The 27733-nt window shown below is 41.0% G+C and overlaps 1 protein-coding gene across 2 annotated transcripts in view; it reads right to left on the bottom strand.

The window, feature by feature from the left end:
- grik2 (glutamate receptor, ionotropic, kainate 2) overlaps positions 1–5857 on the bottom strand; it is a 181664-nt gene extending 175807 nt beyond the window's left edge. For both annotated transcript variants that reach the window (XM_078287236.1, XM_078287237.1), the window contains exon 1: positions 5740–5857. In XM_078287236.1, the coding sequence (XP_078143362.1) occupies positions 5740–5857 (118 nt within the window). The remainder of the gene's footprint in view (positions 1–5739) is intronic.
- Between the last annotated feature and the right edge of the window lie 21876 nt (positions 5858–27733).

The following is a 27733-nucleotide window of genomic DNA, read 5'->3' as shown; positions in this document are numbered from 1 at the left end:
GGAGGAGTGGAGTCTGAGACATCTGCAGAGTCTACCAGATTCTTACTGATGGTCATAGATGGTCTGCAAGGCAAAGAATCTGTGTGCGGATTCAAGCTTTGCCAATAGTCTACTGCAGCAGCTCTTTTAGTTAAAGGTGGCATTTGTAGCATTTTGTTCCACAAATTTAAGACTACATTTCCCATAAGCCCCGTTGCTCCCTGTCCCTGGAAGAGGATAAACATGTTGGAAGTGATTTGATCATCTTCCTTTCACTCCTTCCACCATCTGCCGTTGCCAGAAAATCTGAAAGCTTCAGCTACGTTTGCTCTGGAAGAACAGCGCCCTCTTCCTGTTTCGTGCCATAAATCAATTCTCTTTGTGCCGTAAAGCAACATAGCAGATTTCCTGTCAAATCTGACCACCTCACAATGCCAATCTTCTCAGCGATGGTCTCGTTTGTTTAGAGTAGTTATACTAATGTCTCAAAATGAATGTGGTAATGATTTATTGATGCTAAAATACTGTATGTGGCACCTTTTGCCCAAGAGTACCACTCTGTCTTACTATCTCTACTGTTCCTAGACAGAGAGATCGGCTCATACCAGGACGTCACTGGCCTGAATTCCACTTCACCTCCTGCCTGTTTATAGTTTTAAGTGCAGCAATGAAACCGATGGAGAACAGTTGGAGGCTTGCTCACATGCAGGTGTGAAATAGGTATATGTGTTCATTATAATCAGTAACATCTCCCAGCTGTCTCTCCACAAAATTCCACCACAGCCACGCTGATAAACTGCAAAAAAAAAAAGAAGATTATCTGGGAAATTAGCTTGTTCATTGAAGGATGCCATGCTTATCACCTCCCATTTCATACCTAATGCTCTCCATTGCTCGATGATCCGCTTAGCCACGCATTGTTTCTAAGTGGCTCACATTCTCTGCAAATCTCCTTATTTACAAGTTATTTGTGAGGTGGGGGCAGAGCCAATTGTTCTGTGCCTGTAGGATAATGTCAACTTTTCAGTTCAGTTATTGACAGGTTGGTTTCCCTGAGAGCGTGGCGCGAGTTGTTTTGCCGGTGAGTGGGAGTTTTTCTAGCCTTGACCTGCAACATTTAGCTCATCTGCTCATTAGACAGTGACCTTCACACTAATGCCAAACACAGCAGCCAGCACCAACACACCTAATTCAACCTATCTCTCTGTTCTGCAGAGATCACAGAGGGACATAAAGTGCCATTATTTATGGATGGACTGAGATATACAAAAACTGCTTAGAATAGCCTCGTTTTTTGTTCTTTTCTTTACCTTTTCAACACAAACCCGGGGTTCCAGGGTAGAATTCGATGAGTGCTTCCATGAACAAACAATTGATTCCTTCCTGGTTTGTTAATATTGCTTTTCTAAAGGGCCTGGTTTCTGCTCCAGTTGGGCTGAAAACCACCAGCTCTTGCAATGAATGTATGAAACAAGTTGTAAAATACATTCTGCTCTATTCCTGTAAAGTGGCCCATTTGTGAAATCCACAGATATTACCTGACTTCTCCAGAGAATTTATCGAATCCCCTGACTTTAATATATCAATACAACCTCTCAAAACTCCATGATGTTCCAGAAATTCCAGCCATTTTAGATACCTTTGTCAGAGGCAGAGCTGCTCTTGGAGGCAGGAATAATGTCATTGGTTCAATGGGTAGAGCCAAAGAATCACAGTTTGTCTGGCTAAATAACATTAGACTGAAGCCCAGTGAAAAAGACAAGAGGTAAGAGAGGAGGAAGCTAATATTATGAAGCCTATGCGCTCTGCTACTAACTGAAAACCAGTGGTGGGTAGAGTACTGAAAATCTATACTCAAGTAAAAGTACAATTACTTAAACGTAAAAAATGACTCAAGTAAAAATGAAAATTACCATTTGAGAAACCTACTCAAGTAAAAGTAAAAAAGTACCTGGTTAATAAATTACTCAAAGTACAAGTTACTTTCCATTTTAATATTTTTTAGGGTGTGCGGGCCAGTGCAAAATAATGAAAAAAACAGCACTTGTTGATAAAACTCTCTTAGCTCTTTATAAAACAGAATATAAGTCTGTTTAACTCTAGTATTTACAGACATTATCAAAGTAACCAAACCTATTACAGCCCCAAAATGCAGTAGATACGGAATACAATACAATTAATTAAAACTCAGATTTTCTGTTCTGTAGTATTACACCCTGTACCAAGACCTCAGTCAATCAACTAGAGAATGAAAACTTCTTTCCATTCACATTTTTCATTTGGGGATACCCATTTGTTGGAAGCTGCCTCTTGTTCTGGGTTTTGCTCCGTCATCATCGCATCGTGGTCAAAAGACAGGTGGTGCTTATTTTTCTTCCAGGCAGCTGGCTACTTGGCATCTGCAGTAGAGGTGCTCCTCGCGCGCTCTCCCCCCCTACACTCAATCTCCGCATTTAGAGCAGACTAGTTGTAACAAAGGTATAAATGGCAAATGTAGTGAGGTAAAAAGTAGATTACTGGCTCAAAAATATACTCGAGTAAAGAGTAGAAGTACAGTTTAAAAAAAAGAACTAAAAGCACTCGTTCCTTAAAAAAAACTACTTTTTTACTCATGTGCGTTACTTGTAAAGCGTTACTACCCACCCCTGCTGAAAACAAATGCATACCAAGTTATCTAGGTAAGCTAGTTAGCCTGCTGACCTTCTGAGATCATGAATGCCATGGTCACGAATGAATGAGAAAAAGGAATTCATTGCCATTTATATTTTTTCACTCAGGTTGTTGTTTGATAACTTACACTTAAAAGTCCCATATTCTCCACTTTCCAGTGTTTTATTTTGTGTCTTGAGGTCCATTCAAAGCTGTTTGTGTGGTGTCATGTACCAAAAACACTCTCAATCCATTTTTACACGTTCATTTTCCATCATCTCTCTGAGCCTTACCAAGAACAGGCTGTTTCTGTTGCTGTGTCTTTAAGGCTCATTAATATTAATGACCCTCTGTTCTGATTGGCTAACCGTTTCAAGAGTGAAACGTGAGACACCGAAGCCCAGCAGCTACAGGTAGGGAAAACTCTCCGGTAATAAACAATGACAACCGCTCAACCGCTTTGAAAAAAACACTTTGTTAGTCTATTATTTCTTACAAAAATGATAATGAGTGAACCTTTGTGACGCCACAAAGTTACGGAAGTCCAAACGGCTCGTTTAGAGGCTCGCTTTTCTAATATGGATTGTGTGGATTTAGTTGCCGACCGTGCGTTTTGATACTTTCACCATGTTTAGATAGCACATCCAACTCCTTTATAATCACAGAGGCAAGGGGAATCCTGTTTTCCACAATATGGGACCTTTCTAAAAACTGGCTCATTGGCTCCGCCTACTAAAGTTGAACTCAGCCAATGAGACCATCTCTCCCTCCAGAGCAGCTCTGCCTCTGAGAAAAATTCGTATGACCAAAACTCCAATCTGCCAAACTCCACGACCTGCAGGAACCCTGCAAACCAGGCGCATAACCTCAGAGGGATTGTTTTGGCTCGCAGAGACACCCGCCGAACAGATCGCTCAATAGATCCGTGGCTGGATGCTGATAAAAGTGCCTCGGGGAAAGTAAAAAGGGGGAAAAATAAAAGCAATCGCGAGGCATTTTGTCCGTCCGGATAGATTCAGGTCGTAACTATTCAGCTGTAGCCCGGCCCCGCCTCCCTCTGAGTCCGCTGCTGTCGTCTCATCTAGAAGCCCGCTTATCTGAGGACTGATAAAGGAATCTGTTGATGTAATGGGATGTAATGGGGCACAGGGCATTTCCCTCACCCTGCTGTATTCCCCTCCATCCACACACCAGCTGAACGACTCCTGACTGGAAGCCACACCGCACCGTAATGTAAATAGAGCAGACGATTACTACTGCGATGAAACCCAACAGGCCACAAGTTCACAGGAGCTCCTTCACAAAAGGCGGGCTACCTAAGAGAGAAACCAATGCGTTTTCTCTCTTTCTCTCTCACTCTACCTCTTTCTATCACACCCACACACACATCAAAACCTGATTCAGAGCCTACAACTCCATAGAAAAAAACACAATCCCAGGTTTAATTAATATGTACATCATCGATTCACAAAAGGAACAAAATGCTTTTATGATGAATTAAACAAACGTGCATTAATATGTGGTCAGATTAAAGGGTAAAATAGATGTTTTTCTCAGTATCAGATACAACAAAAAACTAAAAATACAAATATTGGAGATTGTGTGTAATTTACCTATTTTGAGATGTAGATATCAAGTCTTATAGTCATTATTATTAATAGGGATCATATTTAAGGGGATTTGATTTCATTTTGTGATTCATCTGTCAATAATGTGGCCATAAAAAATGACAATTATACCGACAAAGTAACAAATGACATTATGATCTATATCATTGTTTCTGTGGTTTTGAAACGGGATACACATTTGGGACGGTGTGTGTTTTTAAAATAAAAAAAAATAAAAATGTTTGTTTCTTCCAGGTCACCAACTTTAATTTCCATATTGTTGTCATGAATGGTTGTGTGTGTGTGTGTGTGTGTGTGTGTATGTGTGTGTGTGTGTCTACGTTCATTAGTGCGTATGTGTGTATTCTGTTGGTAGCAGTGTGTGTGTGTGTGTGCTGGTGGTTGAGGTGTGTGTGTGTGTGTGTGTGTGTGTGTGTTCCCTTTGTTTTCCTTGAGTGTGATTTAAAAAAATGAAATGAATGAGGAATAAATGAGGGATAAGATAAATATAATAACACTTTTTATATATATATATATATTCTTATTTATTTTATTATTTAAGGGACAATAATTCCGTTTCTACAGCGTTTTCCTTCTGCTGCTGGTTCATTTCCAATGTTTAACTAAAGAATCACATACAGAAAAATAAAATGCTCCTCATGTTTATGAAATATAAGGAAGAAACGCATATAGGCTTGAAATAATAAATTACATATCATGTGCTTCGAATAAAAATTAAGTGACTGTACCAAATTGGATTGTCACTTTCTCTCTCTCTCTCTCTCTCTCTCTCTCTCTCTCTCTCACACACACACACACACACCACTACCACCACCACATACATACATATGACCTCACACACACACACACTGCACATACACACACATCAGTGAGGGAGATATGCTCTTATGAACACACACACACAACACTACCACCACCACATACTGTACACACATAGGCACTCATGAACACACACACACACACACACACACACACACACCAGAGAGAAGGGGGGGGGCAACAGAATGAGAGGTTTCCATATTAATCCTGGCCTACAAACTTTAATATAATTTTAATTTCAAACTATAAACTATGAGCAACAAGTTACAGACAGTCCAGTATTTATTCCCTTCATGGAATGACTGACAGTCTGACTCACTCACTACTCACTCATTCATTTCTTTGTTTTTTGTAGGTTTGCGCACGCGTCGTCGCAGTTTTGCTCCAACTTTTTGGACACACTATGCTTTCCCCCTTCATCCTTTAGAACAATGGTGTGTGAATGTGCTCCTAACCGCCCTCATAAGACTGTACACAACGCTGTGAAACACTTCAAACAGCAACTTCAACTATAGTTACCACATGGCAGGGAAAGGGAGCAAATTTCGGGGACGCGCTTTTACTCCAAGCGACTCTCCAAAGAGGTCAGGGGGGGTGGAAAACAAATAACACCACAGGTTAACAACTTTCACATGACAGAGAAGAAGAAGAAGAAGCATCTCACCGAATCTCAAGACGTGTGGCATCCCGTGAGAATATCCCGCAAACTGTAATAGCAGCAGTAGAAGCCTGACGGTGCACCTGAATCTCGCATGAGTTATCAGCAGGGAGGTAATCTTCATGGTGCTTGCGTGGTGCACAGGATTTTATTCCCTGGATCGGTATATTCCCCGAATTTTTTTTTTTTTTTTTTTTAGTCTCCCCCTTTCAACGTGAAGCGGACAGGCGGCTGAAGATCACGGCATGGTCACCACCACCGGCGGAGGAGGAGAGGGCAATGGTTTCTTCTTCCCCAGATCCATTTGGCAAAACAAGGGGGGGGGGAGAGAGAAAAAAAAAAGCACCGCGTGGGTCCCGGCTCACTGCGCCAGCGAGAAGCAGCCCTCCGACTCAGCTGAGGAAGAGGAGGTGGAGGAGGAGGATGGTGGAGGTGGTGACGGCGGAGGTGGCGGGGCATCCATGTTAGGCTGGGCGAAGCTGGAGGAAATCCATTCACAGGCGGCCTGGAGGAGAGACGAGCGGACGGAGATGGGGAGGGAGGGAGGGGGAGAGACAGAGAGAGAGAGCAGAGGGTTTTTTTTTTTGTGGATTCCAGTGTGACAGAGAGAGAGAGAGAGAGAGCGCGAGAGAGCAGAGAGAGAGCGAGCGGCGGTCCTAGCAGCCTCGCGCAGCCCCGGTTCCTTCTGCTGCACTGCCGCACAGCATCTGACGTCGAGCCAAGGCGACTAGTAGCGGGAGCGCACGCGAGCCGGATCGGGCATATTTCTCGGCTGCTGCTGCTGCTGCTGACCACGCTTCGCCCGGCTGATCTATATCGGCTGCCGAAACTGTCACATCTCCCCCCCACACACCCTCCCTCACTCCCTCCTTCCCTCCTCCGTGTCCTGGCGAGCCGGCTCTCTCCGGTTTTTTTCCCCTTCACGGTTTTTTTTTTATTTTTCGCGGTGGTTCGGTTTGATCGGTCCGTCCGGCTGCCTGGCTGGCAGCTGGAGCGCCTCCATGCACGCAAAAATCAATCTATGAATTTTGAAAAAAAAGAAAAAAAAAAAATCGTTTCTGTTGATCGGACTTGCTCAGCCTTAGGAGTCATGTGAGGGGCTCTGTGAACCAAACCTGTCACTATACACTCAACATGATGAATAGCCGCTGGTCGCTCCATTGTATTCCAACACTGCTGTTCTGTCTTTTGGAACTCTTACTTTTTATATATATATATATATATATATATATATATATATATTTTATTTTTTTATTTTTTATTTTTTTTTTTTTTCTACTTTTCCCACATTGGAAAAATAAGCTGAGACAACAGTCGGTTAGATGAGAGCCAACCCTGACCATCAAAATGTAATTGAATGTGAGACTTTTTTGGAGGGGGAGTAGCAGTTTCTGACTTGAGTGTCACATCGGCTCCTTCATGTGAACTATACTGGCGTGATCTGAAAAGCCAATAATGTGAAATTCAAGTGTCAAGATTCGCCTATAGGCTGGTCTGCTGCAGCTGCTCTTATAGTTAAAAGTGCAGGCCTGTCAAATGGCTGAGCGGAAAATCCCAACAGAATAACATGTATAAAGGTTAATTTTACTGAGTAAGCAAACATAGCCTATATCTAGAGATAGAGACACTAATGCGTACATGATTACATCCAATGGACGAAATGAATGTAAATGAAGAATCTGATCCTTCCTTGATTAACTTGGGTTGAGATAAAACCTTTTAGATTCCTCCCCTAAACTCCATAAGGATGTTGCATTTCTGGAGGCCAAACATATTTTCATCAGTAAATAATAATGAGGGTAAACTATATGGTTCCCAGTCGGTGATCATCATAAGGCAAACAACCACCAATAGGGTTAATGTATCCCTTAACAGAGTGTTTGATGCTGTTTTATACTATGAATTGACTTTATTAAGATTTATATCAGCCTTCACAGGTGGTAGAGTGTGTACACTGGGTATAGGTGGGTTTACCCTCCACTACATCCCCTGCTTCACATTAACGCTAAGTGATGCCTTCTGGTTTACATGAGTCTTTATGGGCAGCTGGTGTGGTTCTGGAGGTTTCAGCACCGTGGACAGCGACTCCGCGGCTCCTCATCTGTTCTCCATTCACTCTCCATTCAACTTCCCTCAGTCCCAGCCCCGTTATCTTTATACTAAACTGAGAGATGCATCGATGCAGGCGACTTGCTGGCATTTTAAACGCACTTCTTCCATCATTTTTCCACATATAGTGTGAATAGGCGCAATCACCTCGAGATTTAAAGTGAAACAAACGTTTGATATATGCCGTGATGATATATGCCCTAATGTTTAGATCATATTTTATCCAGCCACATTATTATGAGTGGATGATTCATCCACTGTGGTCAACACATAGGAACTACCAAGACTACTGCACATACTTTTTTTTGGCAATCGGCTTGATATAACATATAATAATATGATAACTTGTAGGTTATGCGTATTAGAAAATTGCAGTTAGAATTAAGTGATTAGGATGGAAAATGTAGATATATTAGTACAACGTGCATGGAACTTGCAAGCTGATTTATGACTTTATAATATAGGCTTGTATTAGTTATTAATATCTGGAAATTCTGGAAAACGCTGTCAGTCGGTTTCGTCAACGAGTCTATGCGACTGAAGCAATGGAATAACACGTGTGAGATTTTGTTTGTATATCTTCAAATGCCAGTGAGGAATTGATTGCTGAATTTAGAGAAAATAATAAGGAAAAAACAGTCCCGAACTAACCTCCAGAATAAAAAAAAAAGCCGCAGTTCCCTGATAGAACCCCGCCGTGCGTAATGGACTGGAAGGTGCTTTATGGGTATATGTGTCTGCGGGATTGGCCAATGCATATTCTGATCCTGGTATTATTTTTTACACATATACATCAAATGCCCCTTTGTGCGGCTTTTTAACCGGCTGAGCAAAACTCCTCCAACAGGCAACGCAGCGTGATGATAAAGTTGATTTAAAGCTAATGCGCTCATCCACATGGGATTTTTTTTTTTTTTTACACGCGCGGCTCGTCGGGCGACTCTCCATCCAGAGACGTTATCTACGGATCATTCATAAAGCGGATCGCGCTGGAACATTTAACGACCCCCGTTAATGCCTCTTTCAACCCCGCAAACACCGAAGGCATCAGCCCGGAGGAGGAGGAGGAGGAGGAGGAGGAGAAGGAGGGAGGAGGAGGGAGCCGAAAAGGTGACAAGCGTCTCCAAATAGAGGTCGGGCAAAGACATAGGAGGTCACGTCTCTCCGCGGCTTATTAAACAGCCGAGTCGAAACCTTTTAAAGACATTCAAATGATTTTTGGTGCGTTTACGTGCGCACAGGTTAAAGCGCCTTTCTCCTAAAAGACACACACAAAAAAGAAAAAAAAAGGCACCGACGAACTTCAAACCTGCCCCGGCGAGGTGCGTTGACAGTCTACTGAAGGGTTTTCTGTGCGTTTTGCCGATTGGACACGATGTAAAACGCTCTTACTTCAGTCTCACCTGTTTCCAAAGATAGATAACCCCCCCATCCTCTGTACGTACCCAAAACGCAGAGAACGCGCTGGGGGGGGGAAAAAAACCCAATGTAAATCCATGTAAACTTTGAATGCTTACCTTATGTGGAGTCGGAGCGGGGAAGAGTCACCAGACCAGCACAAAGTAGTTGGTTTGTTTCTATGCGAGGAGCCGAGTCGCTTCCCTCGCACTCGCATCTGTGTTGCGGCGCGCGCTCCGGCCGTAGGGGAGACACGCCTCCTGTCGGACGGCAGGACGCACTGCTTAAAGCAACAGGGGGGTGTGGGGAAAGGGGGGGAGCGCAAACACCGGACCAGGGGGAACGCACCGACCCCGAGTCTGCTGCTGCTTCCCCCGACGGAGGAGACTGGGTAGACTGGGTGTCAGGTCGGGACGAACGCGCGTTCTAATCCTTAATCCCCTTTACCGCTGGATAGTTCTATCCCGACACCCCTGCAGGCGTTTCACACTGTAGACCAGTAGAGCATCGCATTGCAGACCGTTTACATTTACATGTATGGAGTCAAGGTATGGCACTCGTACCTTATAGTCTTATCATTGTGAAATGATAAAAAAAAAAAAAAAATGAAATACAATTGACAGAAATCTCTTTTGAAGCTATAGCAGAGAGAGAGAAAAAAAATCCCAAAGTCAGCATCAGGACCAATGTTCCCTCTCTGCTGATAGTTTGGTGATTTGTGTCTAATATTTCATCACAAGGACCAAACAATATCTTTGTCAGTCATCATCAGTCATTGCTCCGCAGACATTTGGTGGATATATTATAAGAGGTGCACTGTTAATAATTAAATAGAAATTATAAAAAGGGCTTTTTTTGAACAGAGTTTTGCATTGGATCTCTATTTTTTCCACATGAATAGCAGAAGAGCCTCTTTAACATTAGAAGCTGAGAAACATTCCAGCCTCCTGTCTGTTTTCCATACTCTAAACAGGTTTTGAAGTTTTGGTGACACATGATATTAGATGCAGGGACTTTGCCATAGCTTGGGGTTTAGTGACTGCACACACAGACCTTCATTTTCTAAATTTATGCAAAAAATGGGATTGCGAGGCTGGATTATTTTATCCTCAGGGAATTACCCATAGGACTATAGGATGGCACCTGTAACACTGAGGTAAGAAGAAGATATTGGTCCAAGGCCTGCATGTGGGTTCGACTGATATAGGCTGATACCAATATCAGTATTTTTGTATTGAAGCTGCTGATCACTCATATTTTGTGCCAATATTAAATACCTTTAAATTTGACCATTTTCATGCCAACAAAAATAAAAATATATATATCTAAAATAAAAATTGTTTTCTTGTCAGGGTGGAAAAGCCTCTGAAACAGCATTTAGACCATCATGGGACACTAAAACTCTCCACTGAAAATGTGCAAAGTAAATCAAATCTCTTGTGCAGACATTTGCAGACTTTAATGTAGCTGTGGTCAGGGAGGAGCCTCCATCATATCAGAGGTAGACGACACTGATGGACGATATCTGATATTTAATAAATGCCCAATATCAGCCAATATATCAGTCTAACCCCAGTATACACTGCAAAAAAAATATCCATCTTAACATTTCATTTAGTGTAGCATTGAATCTTATTATCTTCTTTTCCTTTAAAACAAGTTAAAAAAAAAAAAAAAAAGTCCCAATGTCCTGAGATAATTCCCCTTCCCCTAGGTGACAATATCTTGAAAATTTTGCAGATTAGTTGTATTTGTTTTTACAGATTAGATAGTACAAAGATAATGTCGCTCAATTCAGGGGGAAAAATTCTTGATATGGGTTAATTTGCATTGGAAACAAGTGAAACATTTTAGATCACTTGTTTTAAGAAAAGTAAGATTCAGTTCTTTCATAATTGACTTGTTAAGATCCTACATTTTTTTGCAGTGTACTATTCAAACCAGACACACAACCTGTTTTTGTTAGTGTTAAAGGAGCAGTGGAGGCCTGATCAGAAGCCATATAGACTGGAGCTGAAATGAATGAATGGGTGCTTTGATCCCCCCCACGCCCCGGCCTCCCCCACCCCGCCGCGCCCCCCCCCCCCCCCCCCCCCCCAGTGTGCGGCATGAAAAGTTGAATTGTGGGGGGCTAAAATAAATAGTCAATGACAGCTCTGTGATCCGAGAACAAGCGCTATACTACTCTCGCCAATGGGAGCTAAAAGGGGCTCTAATCCATGTATGTGTGTGTGTGTGTGTGTGTACATCTCTGTTGGAGTGTCCACTTGATCACAGCCCAGCCAGTCTCCCATATATATATATTGAAGTGGGAATGATTTATTCACCTATATCAATCTATAATGGAGGCACAGTGATTTTGGCCGGTGTGACAACTAATCAGAGCATTCGTTAACAACTGGGTTTATGTGATGTAATTTATACAAGGAAGTAGATTAGATTTCTGAAACAGTTTGACTTTGTTTTTCAAAGTGCATTAGTCAAACATTTCTATTACATTTCTTTGGGTAACTGTCCATTAACCCCTTGCAACCTGAGTTTCCCCTTAAATTTTCTCTTAAAGGTCCCATATTCTTTCCAGTGTTTTATTTTCTGTCGTGAGGTCCATTCAAAGCTGTGTGTGTGGTGTCATGTGCCAAAAACACTCTCAATCCATTTTTACACGTTCATTTTCCAGCATCTCTCTGAGCCTTACCAAGAACAGGCTGTTTCTGTCGCTGTGTCTTTAAGACTCATTAATATTAACGACCCTCTGTTCTGATTGACTAACCGTTTCAAGAGTGAAACATGAGACACCACAGCCTGGCAGCTACAGGTCGGGAAAACTCTCCGGTAATAAACAATTACAAGCGCTCAACCGCTTTGTTAGTCTATTATTTCTTACAAAAATGATAATGAGCGAACCTTTGTGACGCCACAAAGTTACGGAAGTCCAAACGGCTCGTTTAGAGGCTCGCTTTTCTAATATGGATTGTGTGGATTTAGTTGGCGACCGTGTGTTTTGATACTTTCACCATGTTTAGATAGCACATCCAACTCCTTTATAATCAAAGAGGCAAGGAAATCCATCCATATTCTGTATCTGTTCATTCCAATGCTTCACTGAAGCTACAGCTGCTTATATTGAGTGACATATTCAAACCCAAGACAACATTTTTTTATGGCTGCGACATTACATCAAGTGTCTTGTGCATCATTTTGTACACATTTCCCTGTAATTCAGCATGCCATATTTGGTATCTTTGGAAACCTTGGAATCTTGAGAAGAATTTAAAATAAAGTTCTGAGGGTTTGAACAAAGCCTGGCTGTGAAACATGTTTGTAATGATGGTCCACTTTGTTAAACAATATCATGAGTTTGGAAAATGTGAGTCTCTTTGTAGTGGACCTTTCATATCACATATTTGCTGTGTATGTAGGTATGTATGTATGTATGTATGTATGTGTGTGTTACTGTCCTCTTGAATCTCTATCAAACCAAATCAAAATCCAAATTTTATTTTATTTACTGCATATAGCACATTTGATACAGCAATGTAACCCAAAGTGCTTTACAAACATGGATAAAAAAAGAGTTCAGGGTCATGAAAAAGAATAACAGAAATAAGATTAGAAACATTATGAAGGGACAAAAGAACCGGAAAAGGAATGTTAACAAAAAAAGTGTAACAAGTAGAAATATATATGAAAAGTATGGTTATAAAGCAAAATGTGATGAATTATTCACCTATCTGGCTGAGACTGAAGTGTCATATCTAACATCCTAAACATACATTGTAACAATTATTAAATCCATCTCTCTTATTATCTCTCTATATATTTCTCTCAGCCTCTCTTCTTTCCCGTATTAGCGGCCCACTGTATCGGACGTGACACGGCTATTGGACGGCAGCAGCAGTATAGACTGTATTTACTGAGAGGAATCAGTCAGTCAAGTGCTCTTATTGCATGCATTTGCAGCCCATCTCTGATTCCACCGTGTCACCGCTGTAGTCGACTCTGCAGTCCTCTCCAGCTGACACCCTGACATGTAAAAGCTATCAAGTGTCAAACTTAAAAGGGGTCATTTTTAATATATTCCGCCGCACATAGAATCAGTCCGCGGCTCTGTCAAAGTACTCTCATAATTGCTTTGGAAAAAATCTCACAGCTGGAAGCTTGATAGAAATAGAATAATTCCATTTTCCAGCCAGTCCAGAAGTCGACTTTACTACTTCAGTCGCCTAAAGAGTGTGGTGTTATTTCCTATTGCTGAAGACAAATCAGTGAGCTAATGAAGACATGGACATAGACATTTAAATAGGTTCTGATATGAACAGTTTCAAGCTTTAAACCCAACCATCCAGCTACCAGTTGAATCATAGGCGTTTTTTTAAGAGGAAACTACTCATATAGCATTGGTTATTGGTTAGCTTTGGTCCATGGTAATGTAGTATTTTTCCAGGAACTAAATCAGATTGGCTACAGGAACATAGTCATTTCCTCAGTCTGATAGCTCATGTTATGCCTCATGTCTACGTTACAATCAAAATTCCTATGGAAAACTGAATAGGAAATTTACTTCCAGAACCTAACCAGCTCTATTCACCTTTTATATTACAGACTAGGGTTCAACCAATATGGGTTTTTGAAGGTCTATACTGATACCGATATTAGATTTAAACTGCCAATAGCTGATATTTTGTGACGATATTCAATATCTCTAAATGTAACCATTTATATGCCAAAATAATAAAGTACTCAGTGTTTTCTGAGGTGCATCATGGGACACTAAAACTCTACTGAAACTCAGGATACTACTACTACTACTGTTACTACTAGTACTAGGCCTACTACTACTACTGCTACTATTACTACTACTGCTGCTACTACTACTGTAGCAGAATAAAAACAGTAGCTACTACTGTTTTCATTCTACTTTGTTACTGTAACTACTAAAAAAAAAGGTGAAGGAAATTTGAAATAACAGGCAGAAATTTCAAAATAACCGACAGGTCATTTTAAAGGGGCAGTACTACTACTAGTGCTACTGCTGCTGCTACTATTACTACTACTACTGCTGCTGCTACTACTACTGCTACTAATAATACTACTACTACTCCTGGAATCTGATCAAAATGTCTCAGAGTCAGTTCCGTTTAAGGTCTTCCCATAGACAACCAGTGTAGTATTGATCAATTCTACAATAAATATGTAATCAATCAAACTGCATCATAACAGAGGTGGACACTTAATGATTTTTAATAAAAAGGCAGTATCGGCTCCACATATCAGTCTAAACATATTTCCATTAGTATGGAACCACTGTATGCCAATTGACTAAACTCAGTGATGAGTGTTTATGTGAAGCGAACAGCCACACCTGTCCAGTAAACAGGTTTGTTTTCTGAGCTACTTCATAATGAGCCATTATCAATAATTATGTTAATTATCAGTCTAATTTAGAATTAAGTAAATCTGAATGGTTCTTTGTTTTTGCCAGCACCGAATAATGATGAATTCAACAGGTACATTTGACTGAAACAAAAATTATTAGACTGCTACTGTATGTGGAACACAATGATGTAGGAGACAAGCCTTTGCTTATGTATCATTAAATATTCCTGCATTGAGTAACAAAAGCAGGGATGTTGTCAGTCTACTCATTTTCTTTCTTTTCTTCCTCCCTTCCTTCCTTCCTTTCATTCATTCATTCTTTTTTCTCTTTCTTTCTTCCTTCCTTTCTTCTTATGTCTGTTTTTCTTTCTTTCTTTCTTTCTTCTATTATCTTTTTCTTTTTTTATTTATATCTTTGTTTTCAGTCTACTCATTTTCTTTCTTTTCTTCCTCCCTTTCCTCCTTCCTTTCATTCATTCATTCATTCATTCATTCTTTTTTCTCTTTCTTTCCTCCTTCCTTCCTTCTTCTTACATCTGTTTTTCTTTCTTTCTTTCTTTCTTTCCTTCCTTCCTTCCTTTCCCTCTTTCTTTCTTCTTTTATTATCTTTTTTCTTTTTATTATTTATATCTTTCTTTGCCATTAAAGTGAATAATTGCCTTTTGTTAATTGCCTTTGGCTTGTTTCAGACACCAGTAGTAGCCTCCAAGTATAAGATACAGTAAGTACACATGAAGACAAGCTGAAAGAACAGTACTATAAGCAGTACTACAAAGTTAGGAATGACAGAAGTTAGAATTACTCCCCGTTTGTGTGTCCTGCGCAGCAAAACAAACATCCACTCACGTCCTTGGACTCAAGCCTGCATCTCCGTCCCCGGTGACTGTTCCAACATCTAACAGTAAACTCCTGATGACACTCACGTCCCTGCTTCAGGCGACACCATACTGTCCCCTACACTGGGCTTTTATAGCCCGTCAGTGGAGGAACACACACTCAGTGACCATACAAATCAGCCCTGATACCTTGGTTAGTGAGATAAACAACTGTCTGGGTCTTTCTTCTTCTACTATGCTCAATGTCACTGTAAATTCTGCGGTAGGTCATCTGTTGGGAGCTTATGGGATAGTTTTGATACATTGGGAGTTTTGAGGGTTTACTGTAGCTTATATTGAGGGCTGTCAAGGCATCATGGAGAAATCCCTACATCAGAAGTTCCAAACCCGCCTATATTGACTACAATTCTGAGGACAAAGTGGAGCAATGACTGATGACTGACATTATTATATGGTCATATGTGATAAATTATTAAATGTCGGCCACCAAGTTCAAGGTTCAACTTTATTTGTCCCAAAAGTGGGTAATTTTTTTTTTTTTTGCAGCAAGGACACAAAAAAACAAAACTATAATTTTAGAGGAAACATTGGTCCTGAATGCTCCTCTTATGTCATTTTTAAAAAATACATTTCTGGTGATTTTTGCTTGATCTTTGCTCTCCATTCTAAAGGTGATGATACACAGGCAAATTTTTTGCTGGAAATATTTTCTCACTGAAAGCAATGTATCAGTTTGAAATGTAGCCAAGCTTAATGGAGAGCAAGCTTTGCTGGCAAGGTTTCAACATCAACCAATCAGAGACTAGAACATTGGTCAGGTGGCCTGTCCTCAGGCCAAAATATTTTCGAAATGGTCCAACTGGAAAATAGGAAATAGTAGCTGTGATTCTTTTTATATAATATTTAATCTAGCAAGCTAGCTAGCTGTTGGATGCCAAAGCCGTACAGTAAGCATATAATACACATGAAACTCCAGTGGATAACCTTGATAAAATGAATTATTACATTTTCAGTAGAAAAGAGGAGGCCAAGATGACAGTGGTGGCAGCAGTATGTTATTTCATCCATTTTCACTCCTCCAACTGGCAAATTTGTCAGTTACTATTGCTCTCTTTGCCCAGTTGCTCATTCTCATTGGCCATTGCTGGCAAATTTTGCCCCAAATTTGCCCTAAAAACGTGCCTGTGTATCATCAGCTTAATGATAAAAAGTTCAAGTTCAAATTATTATGACGAAAAGATATGAAGATATGGAACGAAGATATGGCAATGACCATGCTCCCATTCATGTTTTATTTTCATTCATGCATCTTCATTCTTGCATGTGAGCGTGCTTACAGTTTTTTTTAACCATTTGATATATTGCTATAAGTCCCTATAGCAGTGAATTAGCCCAGCACATACATGCCAAACACTCTCTCTCACTCTCTCTCTCTCCCCTGCCTATCTGATGGCCTGTCCTCCCCTCTCTCAGGTGGTAATGAGGCCTGGTCGACAGCGTTAGCAATTGCAAGGGGTGGACTTGAACACCCTCAGCCGGCGAGGAGGAAAGATTGCCCGGGAGAAAATCAAGCTGAAAGGCTTTTTCTGGCCCCGGCGCCACCTCACACCACCAACATCCCAGCCCCTTTACCCAAAATAATTACATGAAATTGCTGGTTGTAGAAATACACTTTTTGTTGTTGATTGCAGACAAATGTCTTCAGGGGGATTGGTTCATGTCATTTCAGTTCCACAGCACTTTAATTCAAAGCCAATTTAACAAGGTAAGACGGACAAATAGACGGAGTATTGGGAGTTGAATTTCACGTGATGAGTCACTGCCACCGAGAATACAAACTACTAACTGCCCAATCTTCTCTTGTGCACCAAACTTGTATACAGTCTACTTTTTTTTCTGTGTCAAATTGGACAGAGGCCTACATTTGCAGGGTGGCTGGTGTATGGTATGGCTGTGGTTGGAGAAAAGGGTTTGTTATTACCTATCAGAAAGTGACAAGTGTCCCACTGAGCCACTTTACATTGATTAACAGTGAGAAATTGTTGTTATATTTGTCTAGTTGTTATGGATATCTAGGCTAAAATGAGGATTTTGCATAGGGTTTAAAAGTGAAAGTTGAGCAGATGTCTACATCTTAGACTTAGTCTTCTGGGGTATATGATGAAAATAAAGCATTATCTTGTACTTTTCTGATATTTACAGCTGTTTAAGCGTTGTTTAAATATGTAATAATGTATTTGCTATACATTGTCAAAAAGATCTGTTAGATTCCAGAAATCTTGTAATCGACTCAGATTCCGATTCCAAGTATTGGGAATCGATGGAGTTGATTCCAAGAGTCGATTCCAGACAAAATACCGCCACAATACCGATGTGTGTGGTGTAGAATTAGACATTTTCTCAACAACTACTCATCAACTCCACAGCTTTCGCGTCGATTCTCGATTCCCAAATGTGTGGAATCAACTCCAAACCGTACATATGATAACTAAAGCATAGACACGATGTTGAAATGACATCTAGAGCTCCTTGGGTTAGCTAGTAGCACAACCAGGCACTTGTTAACTGACCCCCGTTGTTTGATTGTTGTTAGTGCCCTCTAGTGGTGCAGTTCCCTTCCTTTCTAAATAGCTATTTCACCTCTCTAGCAGCCATTTCTGAAGTAGTTTGCATGGGGAAAACCTGGAAACAGTATCCGTCTCCTCTTCATTTTGCCCTTGAAATGGCATTAACTGTAAGAATATTGTTTACTGAATTATTACAAATGTTTTAGAATGTATATTTGAAGACAACTTACTTTTGAGATGATCTTTAAAGTTACACGTTTATGCCACTTGTTTTTAATGAAGACATGGTTGCTTTGTGTTATTGAAGCTAATTGCACCTTATACTTACAATACATACTTATAATTAATATTTTGTACTTACCTTATTCATATCTTTCGTATCTTTAAAGAAAGATACACTTTTGTCTTGTAGGTTACTGTTTAGAGATGATTGACTGTTACTAGTTATTAGGCTACTTACCGCTGCGTACTTACTAATGGATGGTGAAATTCATGAATGTTTTTACTTACCTTTTTTGCAGTTTCACACGGCTTCCAATAAACGTGCCCAAATACAGCACCCGTCATTGGGGGAGTGTTTAGCTCTCTGCATAGCTATGTTCACACATGCATAGTGAGGGCAAAGGACAGAATGTGGCACTGTTTGTACGAGAGTCAGACGATATTTCAGTTAGGAGCTATATTAGGCCGATATTGGTGTCTAAATTAAAAATCAAATATCAGCCAGTCAATGTCGTCCATCTCTGATATGAGGTTGAGTATTTTACTCAACAACCTCAGGGTTGACAGTCTGTACATCCTGCAGTGAAACCTGACTCGCCCTGCTTTAAAGTGGTAATCTGCAAAATCCTGTTTCTTTTTTTATTTTGTCTCCATCATACATTGTTGTGGTGTTTCTGCACTGCACTTCCCAGAGATCACCTGTCGATCAAACAGTGTGTCCAGTACTGTGACGTCTTTTCCCTTGGATTTTCTGTTGATGAAGTTTGAGTTTCTGTAGGTGGCGCTCTTTTCTTCTCTGCTCATGCTAACTACCCAGCTCTTTATTCCAAACAAACTGGAAACACAAAATGCATCACTTTCTGTGCCAAAATAAATATTTATTTATATGAAAACATCGCCACCTAAAAGAATGTCTGAGTTTCACTGGAGACTTTTCATGTCCCATGGTCAATAAAGCTGTTTCTGAGCTTTTCTACCCTGCCAAGAATATAATTTTGGTTACAATACTGTGAATACCGTGAATTTTTGGGCGGCAAATGGTCAAATTAAAAGCTATTGAATATCGGCACAAAATAGCAGCTAACGGCAGCTTCAATCCAGAAATATCAGTATCAATCACAGAACTTGAATGGATAGAAGAGTCATTCCCATTCAAATAAGATGGTTGGAGCAGCGTGTAGCTACCGTTGAGCTAGCTTCAGTAACCGACTCACGGCAAGTCGCTGAGGCAAGAAGTTTTGCGGCTAGAACCAAAGGAGCTTCTCCATCGCCTTGCTCCCATGGATTGCTAACATGCTAATGTTGAGCAGAAGAGCTAGAGAGAGAAGTACAATCTTTGATAAAGCTACATTAGCCTCGTCGCTAACGTTAGCTTTCAGTTGAGTTTTGACAGTTTGCTATCAGACATATCTGCACAGTTCTCAAGCAAGTGTGACACACTTTATGGCCTTAATGCCCAGACTTGCCTGGTCACCATAGCAATTAACCCTTAAAATTCCATAATCGTCATTTTATGCTGTACTAGCCAAATTACCATAGCAAACATTGGAAGGACCGTTCTATCCATTCATTCATTCATTCAAGTTCTGTGGTATCAATCTTCAAAAAATGATTTCGGTGGAACCCTAACCAGAATGTGACAGGCTTAGCTAGCTGTTCAACCAGGCGCTTGTTAATCGCTAAATTCACTCATGTTTCATGGCGAGGCGGTGCGCGCCACTATGCAGGAGTGTGGACAGGTCATGTGGCCGGCAATGGATGCTATTCCTCGTCATTCTCTGATTACCAATTACTGCCGTGCGCTCCAGTGGAGGTTCAACCGAGCAGCTGGCTCCGTCTTAATGAGAGCAAGGGCCACTGCCACGCATCTGACGTCAGCTTTCTAAATACCAGAGCAGATCAGCCACACAGCCTGGGCTTTGTCCCTGTCTGACAATACCAGGCAGCCAGAGGATGAGATGTGAGAGAAAGAGGGAATATAGAGAGGGGAAGAATGAGGTGGGAAAAGGTTGAATAGAAGGAAAAAGAAAGAATAATAAGAAAGATATAGTTGTTACCAGCGTTACCTATCTCCATCTCTCTTCCCCCGTCCCTCTTGCTTCCACTCTCCCCTCTCATTTGCGAGGAATCAAAGGTTTTTGCTGATTTATAATTAGCTGACCCTGACACTAATTAGAAATGCTCTGTGCACTGCCACTTCAGATTAGACTGAACTGAATATTTCCCTTAATGCGGTCACCATACCAATGAGTGGGGCAAGACTGTGTCACACGGCGGCTGTAGCACCTCATCTAGATGCCATCAAGTGAATTCATCTGAAGAGCAGGACTGTTGATCAGGATTGAAGGTGAGAACACGCCGCTAACATTTTGATGGGAATAGACGTTGATAGGACGACCTGCACTAACGTCGAAGATGTGTAAATATAGCACCGAAATTAAAGTTGAGACGACGTCTGTAGTTGTTTTGTGAAATCAAGCCCTAAATATCTTACTGATGCAAGTTAAAAACAGTTTCCAAAGCTGTTTTAAAGGTCCCACATTCAGTTTTCCTGATGTTTTTCTTTTTTGCAAATCTCCTATAGCTCTCTCTATTTTGCAAAGAAATGTAGTTCACTTAAAGGGAATTATTGAATGATTTTCAAGACTAAGTCCTCGCATTACTGGACCCTGATTAGCCGACAACACCAGCTCCTCTAATTCAAATGAGGTAAACCTGCTGAGTGGAGGCTTTCCAGTTCAAACTGGCCTAACTGGAAGGATTTCAGTAATTCTTTAGCGAAGAGAGCCAATTAGGACCAAGTCCAGTTGTGATGCGTTTAGTGGAGTAAATTGAAACTAAAAAAAGATGGATTTTTGAAAATGCAATAACTGTCAATTTAACCAGTCTTCATAAAAAATCTTTAATTATATATGTATGTATATAGAGGAAAAGTTCAACTCCTATAATATGGTCCCTTTAATATGAATATTTACCATCATATTGTTAAAATTGTGTTCTCATTTGGATTGATGTTGAACGTGTTGATCACTCAAGTTGTAGATTCCTAGACGTTTATTGAAGAAAGCTAGTTTTCAGCTTATACTCCCATCTCCATTATTTCCCATAAGGCCAAAGGGGCCCTCGACTGTGCCTCGCTCAGAGACGCCAGTACTTTGGGATTCTGGATACCGGTGCCACGGCATTATGTACCACAACCTTTATCAAAATGTCAGAAAATAACAGCTTTAGAGGGTGTCTTCATTAAGTAAAAAGGTTGACAGAGACCTTTTAGTCTCCGGCTTGGTAAGCAGAAAGTTATTAGCTTCGGCTGCACAGGGAATCTGCAGCATCTGCCGCAAATATTTCCCAACGCGCACCGGGGAAATGATGTTTATTTATTCCAACTTTGATATAAAAAGAAAGGCCAGGGGGTGTTTGGTTAGTTGAAGTAGTGAGTCAGGTAGTGACTCCAGAGGCCTGCTACGTCTGAGTAAGAGTAAACATGGTAGTTTAGGAAGCAGGCAGACTGTAGGTCAAGAGCAAGCACACCGACACTGTATCTTAGACTGAGGTGTCCTTTTAACTAGCGGCCATGTGGAGTTCAAATGACACGGATACACAGAGCGGGAGTGACTGAAAGCAGCTGCCTGTCTGAGGAGAACAAAATTGCACCCAGCGGTGGCGAAGAGAGGAGCCGAGGCCAGGAGAAGATTGAGAAAGAAAGTGTTTAGCCAACCAAAATGGCCGGAATGAGAGAGAAGGCTCAAGATGAGAGCCACAGCGTATTTAGCCGCGAGACTAAAAACTGCAGAATGGGGATGAGAGGGGAGCAGGAAAGGGATTAAAAGCCTATCGATCGGCCGCCGCAATCGCCCCTCGCATTGTATGGAGCCATGTTTAATTCAGGCCTGCGCTGCAGACGGGCAAAGATGAGATACAGCCAGAGACGGAGGGGCTGAGGAGGAGGAGGGAGCAGGAGGAATGCCAGAACGGGAGGTTTGTCCCGATCAATCGGCGTGTACATCTAGCCGACTACCACAAGACTCCCATGTCTCCCGCACAACCCAATCTCTTGTCCTCCACTTTCTTCCCCGGGCTTCCCTCTGCGTCCGCACTTGCCCATTTCCAATCTTCCAATCCTATAGTCTCTCCTCCCTCCTCCTCGCCACTTTTCCCTTCCGCTCCTCATTCTTTTCACTTATGTTATATAAGGCCCTTCTGGAGGATAGAATTGGCCACATCCTGCTAAAGAAATCCCTCTGACAAGAGCATAGCATGTCACCCTGTGATTATCCTTTCACGATTATGGCAACCATGGCTTAATGTTCCTCTGGAAATAGGCACCATTTGAAATTTCCACAAATATCTTAAGTTCAGTGTGGCCACGATAATACGCCTAACCCTAACCCCGATAGGTCTGCCGGAACACATTCTGTTTTTCCTTGCAGATATTTAGGGGTCCAAGCACGTAGTGTTGCATTGTCCGCCATTTTGAATTATTTAAGAAACACTTTTTTCACAACTCCTCCTAGGCCATTCATCCAGTTCACATGACCATTTTGAAGTTTCATAAAAAGTAAATCAACACTAAATCACACAGTGCAGAAAACTCAAAGCAGGTGTTTGACATCATCTGTCAATGGCAAAATACCTGAATGACATCACTGATTGGGGTGTGGCCAGACCTTTCAACCCATAGAGAGCAGTGCAGCAGCTGCTTTCTGGCCCATGTGACTTACTATTGTTTTATTTGTTAATGGAGAGCACTACAGTGTTCTATAAAGTGATTAGCACTGTCAGTCTGTCAATCATAGGCTGCAGTATCACACTACTTCTCGCTTTAGTTAGTTTCCCCTCACTAAACCTGTAACAGGTGTTTGGCTCAGTAGGTGAAGCATCAGCCTTTCATGTGGAAGGTTGTGGGATCAAATCCGGACTTGTCCTTTTCGAAGTCGTTAGTCATCAAGGAAAAATAATAGAAAGTTTGACCGTTGTGAACAACTCCAACAACGGGGTTGCAATGGAAAGATTAACTTGACAGAAGTCACGGGCCAACACAAAAGCCGGTGTTAGACTGCATGTTCGATCTTCACAACATGTCAGTTTTTGTGTGTCTTCTACCTTCTGTAATGTTTTGTCTATTTGTCTGTCTTATCAAATTGTGCTTGGACCCCGCAATCGCCGCTTGTGGCTATATTTCTTTGTGTAATTGCATTCACCTCGAGGAACAAAATCCACTCTTGTTTTGACAAAGGAGTGAGAACACAGATCAGTCCTTCACAGATACCCTTGTGTATTGACGTAACAATGCGCTCGGTTCCAGACAGCGCAGAATATCAGTCAGTGACAATACCCTTTCATAAGGCTCTTGGCAGGCGGCAAATCCTCCAGTCAAATGAAGGTTAGATGCATTACAGCATTCTCTAAGATTGACTCTAGCGCCCCAGCTGCATCGCACAAATACATTACCAAAGTAAATTGGTGTTGTTGAGAGACACGTGCAATAATAAAACAGTGTCCCTAGCATTTGACCCAAGCTTAGTAACATTACTAGTAGGTTCAGACCGATATATGGAGCCGATATTGGCTTTTAATTAAATATTGAATATCAGCCAGTCAGTCAGCTTCCGATATGATGGAGGTTCTTCCCTCTCTTCCCTTTCTCTGCACGTCTTTGTATTCATTTAAGTATTCAGTTGTTTCTGTAAATCCATTCTTTATTTAATGTAATGTATCCCAGAGTTTCTCTCACCAATGAACAGGTGAGATGGGTCTTTTCTTAAAGGGTAACTTAGGTATTTTTCAACCTGGACGCTATTTTCCCATCTTTTTGTGTCTAAGTGACTAAAGGGGACAACAATTTTTGAAATTGGTCCAGTATTGAGCGAGATCGCTTCAGCCAGCAGCCGCGAAACGAGCTGCAATGTAATCCGACGGGGTAAATCGCACCGTCAATGTACGTCCACTAAAAGTTCTTGTTTTTGCCACTGACAGGCTCAGATTGTTATTATAAGTGTCTGACAACATTATGGAAAGGACCCTACAGAGAAATGAAACGTTTTTCTTTACCTTTTGCTTGATCCCCGTCGGATTACATTGCAGCCCGTTTCGCGGCTGCCTGCTGAAGCGATCTTGCTCAATACTGGACCAATTTCAAAAATTGTTGTCCCCTTTTGTCACTTAGACACAAAAAGATGGGAAAATAGGGTCCAGGTTGAAAAATACCTAAGTTACCCTTTAAGTCTGGGTTTCAGTGGAGAGTTTTAGTGTCCCATGGTGGTCTAAATGCTGTTTCAGAGGCTTTTCCACCCTGACAAGAATACAATTTGGGTGAAAATGGAAAGATTTAAAGATATCGAATATCACCACAAAATATCAGCTATGAGCAGCTACTAGTTTTAGAGGGATTTTAGCAGCAGGTATCTGTCTTAAGTCAGTGCTAGGTTTGTGTTCCAGCCAATGTGACCCTGTCCAGTCTGATTATGAATTCCAACCACATCCCTTTCCTTTCTGCTACTTTGGCGAATCATCTACCTACACATATAAGCCTTGTACAGGCAAGAGTGCTGTAAATTGGTTCATTTTCCACTCCCTTAAACATTTATGATAGTGGAATCGGTCATTTGGAGACCAATATTGTTTTCAAACTGAGTTCTACTCGCAGCAGCTAAATCTTAAGTGCCCCGTGGGTGTACATCTCAATGTTTTAACGCTCCGAGTGGGAACTTACCAGCGAGAGCCTTGTGCCATTCATCTCAATAGATAAAGACAAATAATTTCACTGCATTTGGATCGTATTACTATTAATAACATATTTGACACAAGTCTGGAAATGGCATTCACATCATACAATACATTCTGAAACAGAGTAATTGAATATAAATTTGTCATGTGTGTATGTGAAATAATAGTTGCTGTGATACTGCTTGAAATCTGTGTTCCAGTAACAAGAGACGTTTTCAAGGATTCAGTTCAAATCTAAATATAATTTCAGAATATTGGACATCTTATAGGCTTGTGGTACACCGGTGATATCGTGGAAAAATTCAAATATTTTCTGTCATTGGAAAGAGTGTGGTTTCACAGTGATAGCTGCAGGGAGAAATGCCAGTTGTCGATCTAATTGGCAGTGGTATTTTGTTTATGCAGATGGAGACTTGCTGTGACGACTGATGCATGGCAGTTGCTACATGAAACACTCAGTCTTGCGTTCACTCACTCATATTTTAGAAATTTGTTGCATGAAGAGTGTACATATCGGTGCATATCTGAGGGCAAAATAATATGTTGAAATTGATAGCTTTGTGACTGACAGTTAAATTATGCTCAGATGTAGAAGCCAGTGTATGACTTCACATACATACTCACCAATTTAAAGTAAACCATAGAGAATATAAAAGAATACAAAAGGAAGAATGTGTGTGGTGGAGGTGGTGTTTTCAGGCTGTCCAAAATTCATGTGGTTTTTGAGTTGATTTTATGTGTGTGTGTGTGTGTGTGTGTGTGTGTGTGTGTGTGAGTGTGGTGCCAACACCTCTGATGTCATTTTTGTCAATGAAGGGCAAAGAGAAGTTCTTATTTGTAAGATATGCTGCCCATTTGACCTTTATACTGAACAAGCCTTGTCAGATAAAATTACCAAGCATCAGCCCTTCGCTGCACATATCAGTATCAGAAGTCATGGGACTGTTTGTACCATATAACTTGAATGGATAGAACGGTCATTCCCATTCAAATCAACGTTCCAGGATAGTTGGAGCGGCGGCCATTTTAATGTGTACCGTTGGGCTAGCTTCTGTATAAACCGACTTACGGCAAGTCCCTGAGGCAAGAGGTTTTGCAGCAAGGACCAAAGCAGCTTCTCCATCGCCTCGCCTCATGGATTGCTAACATGCTAATGCTGACTAGAAGAGCTAGAGAGAGAAGTACAGTCTTTGATAATGCTACATTTGCCTTGTCACTAATGTTAGCTTTCCATCGTTTTGACCGTTTGCTAAGCACTCATGCAGCAGACACATCTGCAGTTCCCAAGCAACAATTTACGGCCTTAATGCCCAGACTTGCATTGTCACCATAACTAACCCTTAAAATTCCATAATCGCCATTTTATGCTGTACTAGCCAAATTACTAAGGCAAACAGTGGAAGCACCGTTATATCCATTTAAGTTCTGTGGTTTGTACACTGATGGTCCAGATATTTTTCAGCCTTCAACAGCAGATTGCAGGCGAATTAGCAAGCAAACTTCTGTTCAGCCTGCGCAGTAATATCTAGCTAATCTCTGGGACAAAACAGAAAGGTTAGACTTATATGGATTTCTGAGGGGCTATACCAACACAGTCCCAACAATTCCATGAAATGAGCACAAACTCTGAAAAACAGATGTGTTTTTCACATGAATGTTGTGTAGATTACGTTCCTGATTTTGAGTGGATAGACTTGAACATTGGCGAGTTATTTTGTTGTCTAAAAGTTATATCTGAAACAGTTTACCACAATTTAAAATGAAAAAAGCAGGACCCTATAGTTCTGTCCAACATGTAAAAATCCAGCTGTCTGTAACAAAGAAGAATTCTGGTGTCGGGTTTAGGCAGCCGATATCGACGTCATCCCTACATAATAATTAAGACAAAAAGTGATATATTATTCCCTGGCCTGATTTCGGTGAAATTCAGTCAATAGAACTTATGATGAAAAGTATTAATGTTTACCACACCCAGCATCCCTTAGATAGCAATGCTCAACTTCCTAGTGTGGAATGTTCCAAATAACTAGCAGGGAACTTTACATGCAAAGCTAACATGTAGTAGCCTGGTTTCAGACTCCTGAATCGCATCCCGCCCACTCTTCAGATTTTGTCGAGCGATTCAGAGAGTCTGGTGTTGCCCTAGTCAATGGCTTGCTCTCGCACAGAGAAACAGTTCTGGTCTTTGGTTAGTGGACACTGTCAGCCACCAGAAAAAGGCACAATTATGCTCCTTACAGTGAGGCCATTTTCTTGTAAATGCACCATAACTGCACTTAAGTCCACAATCTTATACCAGAGACTTTTCCCTCAAAAATTACTAAAATATGTACATCTTGTAATTGCTTATGTAACTGCGGGTGCCGCAAGATGATTTTGAATACAATCTATTGCTTTAGTTGATATAAGACGTGTCCCCCTCGTGTCTACGCAAAATGGGACACTAAAACTCTCCACTGAAAGCCAGACTAATTAAATTCTTTTGGGTCAGCAGCTCCTTAAGGCAGAATGAGGCACATTTTATTGCTGCTTTTACAGACTGACACCCCTGAAGCTGAATAAAAAAAAGGAGGAACCTCCATTATATCAGAGGTGGATGACACTGACTGGTTGCTATCCAGTTTTTAATAAAAGGCCCTACAAAACCGAGCTTTTTGAATCATTGCATGCCCTCAATCCACGGTGATATTTTAATCTTTTTTAAATTCACATTTAATTAAAAGGATTTGAATAAAGCATTCAATGTGCATATGTGCACGTGTGTGT

This window comes from Centroberyx gerrardi, chromosome 12, assembly GCF_048128805.1.
Source record: "Centroberyx gerrardi isolate f3 chromosome 12, fCenGer3.hap1.cur.20231027, whole genome shotgun sequence".
Classification (NCBI taxonomy): domain Eukaryota; kingdom Metazoa; phylum Chordata; class Actinopteri; order Beryciformes; family Berycidae; genus Centroberyx; species Centroberyx gerrardi.
Note: the sequence above shows the minus strand (reverse complement) of the source record. Positions and strands in the feature narration are given on the sequence as shown.